General features: G+C 39.3%; 1 protein-coding gene across 1 annotated transcript in view; it reads left to right on the top strand.

Annotated features, from left to right (window-relative positions):
* The window catches only part of LOC122452330 (putative dimethylaniline monooxygenase [N-oxide-forming] 6), a 23,444-nt gene extending 9,507 nt beyond the window's left edge, over window positions 1-13,937 (top strand). Inside the window, exons 6-9 of the mRNA XM_043485843.1 lie at window positions 1,610-1,809; window positions 9,104-9,459; window positions 11,874-11,946; window positions 13,595-13,937. Of these exons, the coding sequence (XP_043341778.1) occupies window positions 1,610-1,809; window positions 9,104-9,459; window positions 11,874-11,946; window positions 13,595-13,937 (972 nt within the window). The remainder of the gene's footprint in view (window positions 1-1,609; window positions 1,810-9,103; window positions 9,460-11,873; window positions 11,947-13,594) is intronic.
* The last annotated feature ends 536 nt before the right edge of the window (window positions 13,938-14,473 follow it).

The following is a 14,473-nucleotide window of genomic DNA, read 5'->3' as shown; positions in this document are numbered from 1 at the left end:
TACTTCTTAACTTCAAGGAGGAATAGATAGGTAGGGGTAGGATGACAGGTACATGATCATCATGAAAGGAAGCAATGAGACTTTAGCTGTGGCGTGGCAGCACCATGACTAGATAACCGAACTTTGCGTGGATGAATTGTCAAAGAAGGTTTCCCAGAGGACTCCATGCTGAGTCATGAAAGTGAAAGTGAAGTCACTCAGTCGTGTCTGACTCTTAGCAACTCCACGGACTGAAGCCTAGCAGGCTCCTCTCTCCATGGGATTTTCCATGCAAGAGTACTGGAGTGGGTATACATAACCACTGGTATATATACATAACCAAAAGAACTTAACATATTTCTAATACAAGATTAAACTTGTCACAGTTGAATAGAGAGCTCTCTTACTCCCAGGTGTCAGGTAGTCGTTCTTTGAACACCTATGCACTTGATCTCTGGGGTGGAGAGAAGGTAGTTCTCCCCCTAAATACCTAGTTTCAATTATGGACTACTCATCTTGACCTACCTTTTTAAAAGTGTTCCTACGGTAAAGTGTTCTACCTACAGTGAGGGAGACCTGGGTTCGATCCCCAGCTCAGGAAGATCTCCTGGAGAAGGAAATGGCAACCCACTCCAGTACTCTTGCCTGGAAAATCCCATGGATGGAGGAGCCTGGGAGGCTGCAGTCCATGGGGTCGCTAAGAGTCGGAAACGACTGAGCGACCTCAATTTCACTTTCACTTTCACCTGGATATTAAGGGAAATGTACGGAGATATCCATAGATATGTACTAACATATTTCTAAGGAAATAGGTGCTCAATAAATAAATTTTTAAATGGATATTTAAAAATACCTAAGGATTATTCAAAGTCAGATTCCCTTGGGTTATCACAAAAGTGATAAAATAAATAAGCAGTCGGGCTTGTCTTGGGCTAAAGCAGCTGCCCAAGGTCCTGGAGTGTGTGTGTAGCAAGGACTGGAAAAGGAGACCAGGCACAGAGAATAGAATTAAATCCTTGGCATTTCCTCAGGCTAATTTCAGCCAACAAGTTAGCTGCATTTCCCCTACTCAGCCAAGCAACTACCACCAGCCACCACCACTGACTGATCTTTACTATTTTAGTCTTAAGAGTCGGCAAAGACTATACTTGTCATAGTTGAATCATGCATGCGTGCTAAGTCACTTCAGTCATGCATGACTCTGTGACCATACAGACTGTAGCCCACCAAGCTCCTCTATTCGTGGGATTCTCCAGGCAGTAATACTGGAGTGGCTTGTCATGCCCTCCTCCAGGGGATCTTCCCCACCGAGTGATCTAACCCACTTCTCCTGTGGCTACTGCACTGCTTGGCAGATTTTTTTTTTACCACTGAGCCACCAGGGAACAGAATACTCTCATATTCCAAGGCATCAGATAGTCATTCTTTCAACACCTATACACTCGCTCTCTGGGGTGGAGCGAGAGAGGGTAGTTCTGCCTCTAACTAGCTTCTATCATGGACTACTTATCTTGACCTACCTCTTTAAAAGTTTTCCTACCTGGATAACGTACAGAGATGTCCACAGAATTGTGTTGTATCTGCTTAATTCTTACAGAGCAATATTGAAACCTGTTACCTTCCCTACCAGGTCATTATCAGCACCAGAAGTGGTTCCTGGGTCATGAGTCGGGTTTGGGATGACGGCTATCCTTGGGACATGCTGTATGTGACCCGCTTTGCATCCTTTCTCTGGAATGCCCTTCCTTCATTTGTCTCTGACTGGTTATATGTCAAGAAGATGAACACGTGGTTTAAACATGAAAACTATGGCCTGATGCCTTTAAACAGGTACTACAAATAATACATATCTTATTACTCAAAAAAGTGAACACTGGATTAAGTTGAATTCTTTGTAAGTCTTTCTTTAATTATCTCATTAAGCCTGGTGAAATTAAATTAAGGACTGCATAGGTGACATAGTATAATCAGAGACCATGAATGGGATGAAAATCTTATTGAAATTAGTCTAGTGGTAAAAGTAGTAAGAAAGAATACAAAGTGGGGATGGATCTTGTAGCTAGATCACCCTAACATGCAAGATTCATTTATGGCTGCCACAAGCCATAGCACAGAATTTTGAGGGCTGAGACATCTCATAAATGATTTTCTTGAGGAATATTTTGTCCATGCTTATAGATGAATATGGATAGCAATAGCAAGATGTACTCCTCAAGACTATTGTGGTATTCAGTGAAATTTAAAATATAACAATTACTTTGTGAACTATAAAGCTTTACAAATATCAATTCATATTAGTGTCTTCTAATGGGCATACAAGGAGCAATTAACAAAGTAAGTGTTAATCAACATGTCTCAGCAAGTAGATAGTCTCAAAATGAATGTGCATGCCTCCATGGACAGGTTGACATTTCTGCAGGACAGTGAGGAGGTGTGGAGCATGTAAGGCAGGGAGAGACACAGAACTGATGTAACCTGGTGAATTAATGATTCATTTATTTATTTCTCCATAAAGACAGAGTACAACACCTACTAATTAAAAAGGTATCTAGGTAGATGAATCAGCATATCTGAAAAAAAAGAACATTTAAGTGGGTAAGAAAAAAAAAAGAATTCCTTAGAAATTTCATCTTTGGTCCATGAAAAGCAAAAGCTTTTCATTGTGATTAGAAAGACAGGCTTAAAAAGTGAGAGCAAATTGTTAATTGTAGTAATAAATACAAGGTTTAGTAGCAAATTCTCACTCTGTAGCACTTATCTTACTTTGTCTGGCAGAATGCTATATCCCTCTTGAGAAAAATTTTGATTTCATGCGTTTAAAATTATTTTTTAATGTAATAGAAGTTTCAGGGCTTGTACTGGTAAAGATTTTTGTCTTGTAATAGTAACTGCAACCATATTTTGGCTTTATCCTTCAGACAATAAAAACATAGATTTGGAAATCCATTCATCCAGGAAGGGTTCCAATTACCAAAAGGTACTAATGATATCTTCTTACTCCTCCCTTGGTAGGAAGGGTAACAGGGGAGAAAAACAGGTTTGGCTATGACCTACTTATTGACACCCATAGGCTTAAAGAAGAGATTGCAGAATTAAAGAGGTAGAGAACAGTGTGGAATATAAAAAAAAAAAAAATTCTAAGATTTATAAAGTTTCTTAGTCTTTGAGATAGTTAGAGGAAATTCCAGAATCCTTGAAGGAAACTTAAGTCAAAATGAAGAATTTCATCAAAAAAAAACAACATTCCTACAATTTTGGTAACTGAAGTGCAGTATCAACGTTGTACTTTTTTTTCACAACTACAGTTAATGAAAGGAAAGCAAACATAGCATTAAAACATCTCACCACAGTAGATCTGATTTCCTCATGCAAGATGAGAGCTTATTTATAATAATAGTTCACTTAGAATAATGATGCTTGCACGTGTCAGGCACTGTTTTAAGTGCTTTACAGATAACTATTCATTTGAATCTCACAACAATTTGACGAGACAGCTTCTGTACTATCCCTATTTTCCATATAATACAAAATACAAATACAGAGAAGTAGCAGCTAGTAAGAAGAAGAGCTAGGTTATGAAGTTGGGCCACCTGGCTCCACAATCAGCACCCTTAACAACTTTATTGTGACTAGGAATTAGTTTTATCATCATCTATTTGGGGAGTCTTCAAATAGTTTAAGTTATCCACAAGAGAATATTCAAGTTTCAAGAAGCCAAAAGAAGCAGCTCAGACAGATATTCTTTATTTTTTAAGTATAGTTGATTTACAGTGTTTCAGGTGTAGTGAAGTGATTGTTCAAGCTGGTTTTAGAAAAGGCAGAGGAACAAGAGATCAAATTGCCAACATCCGCTGGATCATCCAAAAAGCAAGAGAGTTCCAGAAAAACATCTACTTCTGCTTTATTGACTATGCCAAAGCCTTTAACTGTGTGGATCACAACAAACTGTGGAAAATTCTGAAACAGATGGGAATACCAGACCACCTGACCTGCCTCTTGAGAAACCTGTATACAGGTCAGGAAGCAACAGTTAGAACTGGACATGGAAAAACAGACTGGTTCCAAATAGGAAAAGGAGTACGTCAACGCTGTATATTGTCACCCTGCTTATTTAACTTATGTGGAGAGTACATCATGAGAAACACTGGGCTGGAGGAAGCACAAGCTGGAATCAAGATTGCTGGGAGAAATATCAATAACCTCAGATATGCAGATGACACCAACCTTATGGCAGAAAGTGAAGAGGAGCTAAAAAGCTTCTTGATGAAAGTGAAACAGGACAGTGAAAAAGTTGGCTTAAAGCTCAACATTCAGAAAACTAAGATCATGGCATCTGGTCCCATCACTTCATGGCAGATAGCTGGGGAAACAGTGGAAACAGTGGCTGACTTTATTTTTCTGGGCTCCAAAATCACTGCAGATGGTGATTGCAGCCATGAAATTAAAAGACGCTTATTCCTTGGAAGGAAAGTTATGACCAACCTAGACAGTATATTAAAAAGCAGAGACATTACTTTGTCAACAAAGGTCCATCTAGTCAAGGCTATGGTTTTTCCAGTGGTCATGTATGGATGTGAGAGTTCGACCATAAAGAAAGCTGAGCACCAAATAATTGATGCTTTTGAACTGTGGTGTTGGAGAAGACTCTTGAGAGTCCCTTGGACTGCAAGGAGATCCAACCAGTCCATCCTGAAGATCAGTCTTGGGTGTTCATTGGAAGGACTGGTTTTGAAGCTGAAACTCCAATACTTTGGCCACCTGATGCAAAGAGCTGACTCATTTGAAAAGACCCTGATGCTGGGAAAGATTGAAGGCAGGAGGAGAAGGGGACGACAGAGGATGAGATGGTTGGATGGCATCATCAACTCAATGGACATGGGTTTGGGTGGACTCTGGGAGTTGGTGATGGACAGGGCAGCCTGGCATGCTGTGGTTCATGGAGTCACAAAGAGTCGGACACGACTGAGCAACTGAACTGAACTGAACTGAACTGAAGTGATTGCTATACATACGTATTCTTTTTCAGATTCTTTTCTGCTATAGATTATTATAAGATGTTGAATATAGTTCTTTGTGCTTCACAGGTCTTTGCTGTTTACCTATTTTGTACATTAAAAAAGGTAAAGTGGGAGTTGCTCAGTCATGTTCAACTCTCTGCGACCCCACAGTCTGTAGCATGCCAGGTTCCTCTGTCCATAGAATTCTCCAGACAAGAATACTGGAGTGCGTTGCCAGGCCCTCTTCCAAAGGATATTTCTGACTCGGGGATCAAACCTGGGTCTCCTGCATTGCAGGCAGATTCTGCAGATCTGAAGCACTAGGGAAGGCCATTTGATACAAAATGCTTGTGTATCTGTTAAACACAGTTTCCCAATTTATCCATTCCTCATGTCCCCTTCAGTAACCATAAGTATGCTTTCTCTGTCTGTGAGTTTATATCAGCTTTATAAAATGTTCATTTGTACCATTTTTAAAGATTCCACATGTAAGTGATGTCATATGATATTTATCTTATTTCACTTAGTATGATCATCTCTAGGTCCATCCATGTTATTGCAAATAGCATTATTTCATTCTTTTTATGGCTGAGTAATATTCCTCTGTGTGTGTGTGTGTGTGTGTACCACATCTATTTTATCCATTCATCTGTCAGTGGACGTTGAGATTGTGTCCATCTCTTGGCTATTGTAAACAGTGCTACAATGAACGTTGAGGTGCATGTATCTTTTAGAATTAGTGTTTTTATCTTTTCCAGATATATGCCCAGGAGTGGGACTGCTGAATAATATGGCAATGTTACTTTTAGTTTTTGAAGGAAAATCCATACTGTTCTCCACAGTGGTTGCACCAATTTACATTCACACGAACAGCATAGGAGGGTTCTCTTTTCTCCAGACCCTCTCCAGCATTTAATATTTGCAGACATTTTAATTGAAGTATAACTTATCTACAATGCTTTAGGTATACAAAGTGATTCAGTTAAATATATATATTCACTCAGTTCATTCGCTCAGTCGTGTCCAACTCTTTGCAACCCCATGGACTGCAGCATGCCAGGCTTCCCTGTCCATCACCAACTGCCAGAGCTTTCTCAAACTCATATCCATTGAATCGGTGATGCCATCCAACCATCTCATCTTCTGTTGTCCCCTTCTCCTGCCTTCAATCTGCCCAGCATCAGGGTCTTTTCCAATGAGTCACTTCTTTGCATCTGGTGGCCAAAGTATTGGAGTTTCAGCTTCAGCATCAGTCCTTCCAATGAATATGCAGGACTGATTTCCTTTAGGATGGACTGGTTGGATCTCCTTGCAGTTCAAGGGACTAGCAAGTCTTCTCTAGCACCATGGTTCAAAAGCATCAATTCTTCAGTGCTCAACTTTCTTTAGAGTCCAACTCTCACATCCATACATGACTACTGGAAAAACCATAACTTTGACTAGACCAACCTTTGTCAGTAATGTCTCTGCTTTTCAATATGCTGTCTAGATTGGTCATAACTTTCTTCCAAGGAGCAAGGGCCTTTTAATTTCAAGACTGAAGTCACCATCTGCAGGGATTTTGGAGCCCAAGAAAATAAAGTCTTTCACCGTTTCCACTGTTTCCCCATCTATTTGCCATGAAGTGAAGGGACCGGATGCCATGATCTTAGTTTTCTGAATGTTGAGTTTTAAGCTAACTTTTCACTCTCCTCTTTCACTTTCATCAAGAGGCTCTTTAGTTTCTCTTCACTTTCTGCCATAAGAGTGGTGTCATCTTCATATCTGAGGTTATTGATATTTCTCCTAGCAATCTTGATTCCAGCTTGTGCTTCATCCAGCCTGGCATCTCACATGATGTACTCTGCATATAAGTTAAATAAGCAGGGTGACAATATACAGCCTTGACGTACTCCTTTCCCAATTTGGAACCAGTCTGATGTTCCATGTTCGGTTCTAACTGTTGCTTATTGACCTGCATACAGATTTCTCAGGAGGCAGGTAAGGTGGTCTCCTATTCCCATCTCTTGAAAATTTTTCCAGTTTGTTGTGATCTACATGGTCAAAGGCTTTGGCATAATCAGTAAAGCAGAAGTAGATGTTTTCCTGAAATTCTCTTGCTTTTTCTATAATACAATGGATCTTGGCAATTTGATCTCTAGTTCCTCTGTCTTTTCTAAATCCAACTTGAATATCTGGGAGTTCTCAGTTCACATACTGTTGAAGCGTGGATTGGAGAATTTTGAGCATTGCTTTGCTAGCATGTGAGATGAGTGTGATTGTGCAGTAGTTTTAACATTCTTTGGCATTGCCCTTCTTTGGGATTGGAATGAAAACTGACCTATTCCAGTCCTAGTGGCCACTGCTGAGTTTTCCAATTTGCTGACATATTGAGTGCAGCACTTTCACAGCATCATCTTTTAGGATTTGAAATAGCTTGACTGGAATTTCATCACCTCCACTAGCTTTGTCTGTAGTGATGCTTCCTAAGGCTCATCTGACTTCACATTCCAGGATGTTTGACTCTAGGTGAGTGATCACACCATCATGGTTATCTGGGTCATGAGTATCTTTTTTGTATAGTTCTGTGTATTTTTTCCACCTCTTCTTAATGTTTATGCTTCTGTTAGGTCCATACCATTTCTGTCCTTTAGACATAAGCTGAAGTTGAATGGTTTAATGAAGACCTACAAGACCTTCTAGAACTAACACCCAAAAAAGATGTCTTTTTTTGCCTTGAAATGAGTATATCATGAGAGACGCTGTGCTGGAGGAAGCACAAGCTGGAATCAAGATTGCCGGGGGAAATATCAATAACCTCAGATATGCAGATGACACTACCCTTGTGGCAGAAAGTGAAGAACTTAAGAACCTCTTGATGAAAGTGAAAGAGGAGAGTGAAAATGCTGGCTTAAAACTCAACATTCTGAAAACTAAAATCATGGAATCTGGTCCCATCACTTCATGGCAAATAGATGGGGAAACAATGGAAACAGTGACAGACTTTATTTTGGGGGGCTCCAAAATCACTGCAGATGGTGGCTGCAGCCTTGAAATTAAAAGACCCTTGTTCCTTGGAAGAAAAGTTATGACCAACCTAGACAGCATATTAAAAAGCAGAGACATTACTTTGCCAACAAATGTCCATTCAGTCAAAGCTATGGTTTTTCCAGTAGTCATATATGGATGTAAGAGTTGGACTATAAAGAAAGCTGACCACTGAAGAATAGATGCTTTTGAATTGTGGTGTTGGAGAAGACTCTTGAGAGTCTCTTAGACTGCAAGGAGATCCAACCAGTCCATCCTAAAGGAAATCAGTCCTGAATGTTCATTGGAAGGACTGATTCTGAAGCTGAAACTCCAATGCTTTGGCCACCTGATGTGAAGAACAGACTCATCTGAAAGGACCCTGATGCTGGGAAAGATTGAAGGCAGGAGGAGAAGGGGACAACAGAGGACGAGATGGTTGGATGGCATCACCAACTCAATGGACATAAGTTTGAGTAAACTCCAGGAGTTGGTGATGGACAGGGAGGCCTGGCATGCTACAGTCCATGACATTGTAAAGAGTTGGGCACAACTGAGCAACTGAACTGAACAGAGATGATTCTGTCGTTTTTGAGATTGTACCCAAGTACTGCATTTCAGACTCTTTTTTGACTATGAGGGCTACTCCATTTCTTCTAAGGGCTGGAGGATATATAGATATATTCAGTTAAAATATATTCTTTTTCAGATTCTTTTCCATTACAGGTTATTAAAAGATACTGAGTATATTTCCTTGTGCTTATTTTATATAGTAGTATGTATCTGAAATCCATAATTGTTATTTGTAGACTTTTTGATGATTCCCATTCTAACTGGTATGAGTTGGTACATCATTGTAGTTTATTATTTCTCTAATAATTAGCAATGTTGAACATCTTTTCATGTGCCTGTTAGCCATCTCTATGTCAAACACATGTTCTTAAGGATTATTAATGTCAACAGGAAAGAACTTTCCAAAAGAAGAGAGTTTAGTTGCCCTCTATGTCTTCATGCTGATGTTCAACTGCTTAAATTTTGTTTCAGTGCTATGGACTATTGCAGATATTTCTTGGAAATGAGGTACTTTATAGCATGGGCCTCCTTCTCTTGTTTCTCCACAGCACCTTAAGGAAAGAGCCTGTGTTCAATGATGAGCTCCCTTCCCGCATCCTATGTGGCACTGTATCCATCAAGCCCAATGTGAAGGAGTTTACAGAGACTTCAGCCGTGTTTGAGGATGGGACAGTGTTTGAGGCCATTGACTATGTCATCTTTGCAACAGGCTATGGTTATGCCTACCCCTTCCTTGATGACTCCATCATCAAAAGCAGAAATAATGAGGTCACTTTGTTCAAAGGCATCTTTCCCCCATTCTTGGAGAAGCCAACCTTGGCTGTGATAGGCCTTGTCCAGTCCCTTGGGGCTACCATCCCCACGGCTGACCTACAGGCCCGCTGGGTTGTTAAAGTATTTGCAAGTAAGTGGGCCCTTCTGTCTTTCATTCATTTAGTCAACAAATATTTACTAAGCATATACTGCATGCCAAGCTCTGTGATAGGTGCTAGGGATATAAAGGGAATAAGACGGACATGAGCCTTGACCTCACAGAGCTTAAAACAGGGTAGGGGGAATGCTACAACAGGAAAAGGTTTAGGGTGTTGTGGTGAGGATAACTGGGTTGTGAGTTATTCTCTAAACATAACATGAGAAAAATAAAAATAACATGTTTTCTCTAAAAACAGCATGAGAAATGGTATAAAGGTAAGAGACAACATGGAGTATGTGAGGAACAAGAAGCATTTTGGTGTAATGAAATATAAAGCAGAGGTAGAGAGTAGCAAGAAAGAAAGGAAGGAAAGAACCAGAGCATGGAGAGCCTTACAAGCTATGTCAGAGAGCTTAAACTTCTCATAGGGGGATTGATAGGACTTTGAAAGCCTATAAAAGCAAGAGAAGGACAGCAGTGGGTTACTGCAATGTCAAATTATACTGCAAAGATTGAAAGGGCCCTGGTGGATGTCAGGGCATGCTGGAGACATTATTGGTGTGAACTCTGTCAAAATAGCAGTGTCAGGCCACTCCTATACTCTATTGATAATCTTCTCCCCCTTCCTCCACCTGGATCCCATGGGCTTCAGGGGCAACAAGTATGTTTGTGTGGACAAATTAAGAATATGAGGGTTACATAGAGAAAAGCAACGTCTCAAATATTGATTTAATTTACTCCAGAAAACTAAAATCATGGCATCTGGCCCCATCACTTCATGGCAAATAGATGGCAAATAGATGGGAAAGGTCCATCTCGTCAAGGCTGTGGTTTTTCCAGTAGTCATGTATGGATGTAAGAATTGAACTATAAAGAAAGCTGAGTGCCAAAGAATTGATGCTTTTGAACTGTGGTGTTGGAGAGTCCCTTGGACTGCGGGGAGATCCAACCAGTCCATCTTAAAGGAGATCAGTCCTGAGTGTTCACTGGAAGGACTGATGTTAAAGCTGAAACTCCAATACTTTGGCCACGTGATGCAAAGAGGTGACTCATTTGAAAAGACCCTGATGCTGGGAAAGATTGAAGGCAGGGGGAGAAGGGGACAACAGAGAATGAGATGGTTGGATGGCATCACCAACCCCATGGAGATGAGTTTGAGTAAACTCCGGGAGTTGGTGATGGACAGAGAGGCCTGGCATGCATATGGTTCATGGAGTCACAAAGAGTCGGACACGACTGAACTACTGAACTGAACTGAATCATATTGATCACCACTGTTATTGAAAGTGTGCTTTTATTCAAGGATTCAAGAACCTTGGCAGTATAGTTGTACCTTACCTAACATACTGTCCATAGAAATTTACACTATAGGTAATAAAGAAAAAGTTACAATCATAGAGCATATGTGTATGTTTTCTTAATATGTTGTGGATAAGTAAATTTCTATTTCAAATGGACCATGAAGGATCATTACTTTCAAAAACCCATCATGAAATCTTTTGTAAATGATTCCATTGTCTTTTTCTCTTGAAAGGCACAACAGTCTTATGGGAAGATCAGATACAGTTCATATATCCAAAAAATTTACATGAAACTAAGGGCATCATTTATTCATTCAACAAATATTCACTGAACACCTGCTATGTGCCAGGCTCTGTCTTGGCACATAAGATACATCGAGCAAAATGACCAGAATTCTGGCCCCTTACTTTCTAATAAGGGGCACAGCAAATATCTGACCACAGGGTACTAGCAGGCTGAGGTGAGATACTAACAATGATTGGGGAGTACTCATGAGAATGTCATAATATCCCCTGCCATTATTACAGAGGCAAAGGAGCTATAGTTAGCAATTGGAAGAGGCCTCCATTAATGTGAAATTTATAAAAACAACTAAAAATTTTCTGTCATCCCTTAAAATATCCTCCTTGGCTACAGGCTGATGTTGGAAAATCCAGATTTCCTTCCATTGTCCCAATTGAATTGTCATGGACCTTAGACTGAATTATTTTACCAGACTATCTCTTGAGATAATTCTTAGTAAGAGGATGCAGAAAGAAATATGAAGACACTGATAAGCTATTATATGCATGAGGCATGTTGAGGATTAGGCCCTCCATAATGTCATCAGAAGTATAAGACTGAGTCACTTGAAGCTACAGACTTCGCCACTGTCACTATCTCATGGAAGGCCAGCTTTGCAGTTCCCAGAGCAAGTTCACTGGCTTCTCAAATCTTTGTTTCTGTGAACTATTATTCTGCTAAACACACTAAAAATAGTTCCTCTTGATACAAAATCTTTTAGGGATATAGTTCATAAACACTGAATGGAATTCATCATATATAATTGCATATTTCTGATTTCTTTTCCTTTTTCAATATCTCTGACTTCATTTCTTTCTTAGATTCATGTACCTTGCCAACTACAAATGAAATGATGGATGACATTGAGGAGAAAATGGGGAAGAAACTCAAATGGTAAGAGATGGTACTTGCTAATGAACAAATCTTAAAATTTGCCTTTACAAGTTGGAAAACATTAATAGATTCTATAAACTTGTCATTAGTCAGTTCACATTTTTGAAACACTTGCTATAATCAAGCAGTATTATATGGGCAAATAATAATCATTATATTTTTTCTCTATAACTGTAGCACACAGGTTCCCAAACAGGGGTGATTTTGCCCCCCAGGGGACATTTGGCAAAATCTGGAGACATTTCTGGTAATTGCAAGTGAAGAGGACATGTTACTGGTATCTAATGGGTAGAAACTGGGGATGCAGAGGACAGTCCACCTAAACAAAGAATTATCCACCTCAAAGTGCCAATAGTGCTGAGGTTGAGAAATGACTCTAACTGTTTTCCCAAGAGCTTCTTTCCCATCAGCCACATGTCTATCAGCAAATTAGCTAACTGGAAAGTGAGCAGTGACAATGCTGTAGAAACCAAATAACCAAGTAGAAACCAAGAAAACCAAATCCAGTATTAAATAGAGTTCACCTGCCCTAATATTTTCTTCTAAAAGAATAGTTACTTCTGATTCATCCAATCATGAGTTTTCAAGTAACCATAAATGGGATTTGTAGGAAATTAAGTGACTCAATATCAGATGTATAAATGTACTCTCTTTTGTGTTAATCACTCCTATAAAAGTCAGTCCTTTTTAAATTAAACATTAAAATCTATTAAAAATAATTAGGCAATGGATCACATATAGATGAATAAGTGACCATATAGGAAGTATTTCTACTTTAAAGTCTCTAACATATCATTCATTAAAGGCCCAAGAAAATCATTGACTAAGGGCCTAAAGAAGAGAAGATATGGGTATACTCAGACTCAACAAAACCTTCCCTGTTTCATACAGAAAGCCATCACAATATTGTAATTATCCTCCAATTAAAATTAATAAATAAAAAAATAAATAAATAAAATAAATAAATAAATAATTTTTTTAAAAATTAAAAGATCAGCAAAAAAAAAAAAACCTCCCCTGCACCTCCTCCAGTTCACAGGAAAGCTCTGTGAAATGAGCACTCCTTTGTGCTAACAGTTCATGTAGCTTACTCTGTTTACTACCCTTTATGACTGAAGCCAATGAGAATAAAGAAGAGGGGAAAGAGAGGCCTCAATGTCAATCCTAGTCTTAAGAATTCCTAAAAGCAAATGAGATCACATTCCAACTAAATGTATGAAACAATTTATAAATTGCAGCAAATATTAAAACTATTCATAAACCCAATTTAAAACACATCAATATAAAAATCTAACTCTGGAGAAGATCTTAAGCAAGTGTCATAGAAAGAATAATCATGTATCAAAGACTAAGTTAATCAGTCACCTTGAGACCCTAGGGTCAGTTCACTCTCAGCTTCATGGCTAGAGAGAAAAACCCAAAATGACATCATACCTGAATAGAGGTTAGAAAGGAGAGGAAAAAACAAAGCCAAGTCGTTTAAGTCAAAGAACATATGATGCATTCTATGTTGTGAGAAAAGAGAGGAGTCAGGGGTATTACTGGAGGTGCTGACTAAAATGCTACTTTTCTGAAAGTAGAAAAATGAAATTTGTGCCTCTGTTTACAACTGTGGCACTCACTCCAATGTGTTCTTTTGTTTCCTCAGGTTTGGCCAGAGCCAGACTCTGCAGACAGATTACATCACATACATGGATGAACTGGGCTCCTTCATAGGGGCCAAACCTAACATACCATGGCTCTTCCTGACTGATCCCCAGCTGGCCCTGGAGGTGTACTTTGGTCCTTGTAGTCCATACCAGTTTCGACTGATGGGACCAGGGAAGTGGGATGGGGCCAGAAATGCCATCCTGACCCAATGGGACAGGACATTAAAGCCAACCAGGACAAGAGCTGTCAGTGAAGCTAAAAGACCCCAACCCTTTTACAATTTGCTTAAAATTCTTTTATTCCCAGTGCTTCTTCTGGCTGTTTTACTTGCATTTTATTGATAAGAAATTTATTTGGGTCTCAGAATTCAGCCTAGAAGTTCAATTACAGATATGTACATACATATATTAAATTTTATAGCTGCTGTTTCCCTTCCTGCAGAAGTAAGAATAAATCCTAGCCCATCTGACTAAAGTCTAAATAAAATGGAAAATAGTATCTCTCTTTATGATGAGAATCTATACTTTAAATAGATCTTCACCTTCTCCCACCTTCTCCCACAGAGTCCCAGAGGAATCAGGTGGAGAGGGAGGTGGGAGGGGGGATCGGGATGGGGAATACATGTAAATCCATGGCTGATTCATGTCAATGTATGACAAAAACCACTACAATATTGTAAAGTAATTAGCCTCCAAATAATAAAAATAAATGAAAAAAAAAAAAGATTTTCACATACTGAATGGGCAAGTTTGGAGATGCTCAAGATAAAGAAAAAGATGGGAGGGTATATGGAAGTAAGCCCAGATTTGTTGGCTGAATAAAGTTTAATAAGCTTTTTAAAGTGTGTTTGGTAATGGGGAGAATTTACATCACAAAA

Source organism: Cervus canadensis, chromosome 13, assembly GCF_019320065.1.
Source record: "Cervus canadensis isolate Bull #8, Minnesota chromosome 13, ASM1932006v1, whole genome shotgun sequence".
NCBI classification, from domain to species: domain Eukaryota; kingdom Metazoa; phylum Chordata; class Mammalia; order Artiodactyla; family Cervidae; genus Cervus; species Cervus canadensis.
The sequence above is the reverse complement of the archived record's forward strand: the minus strand, read 5'-3'. Positions and strand labels throughout refer to the sequence as shown.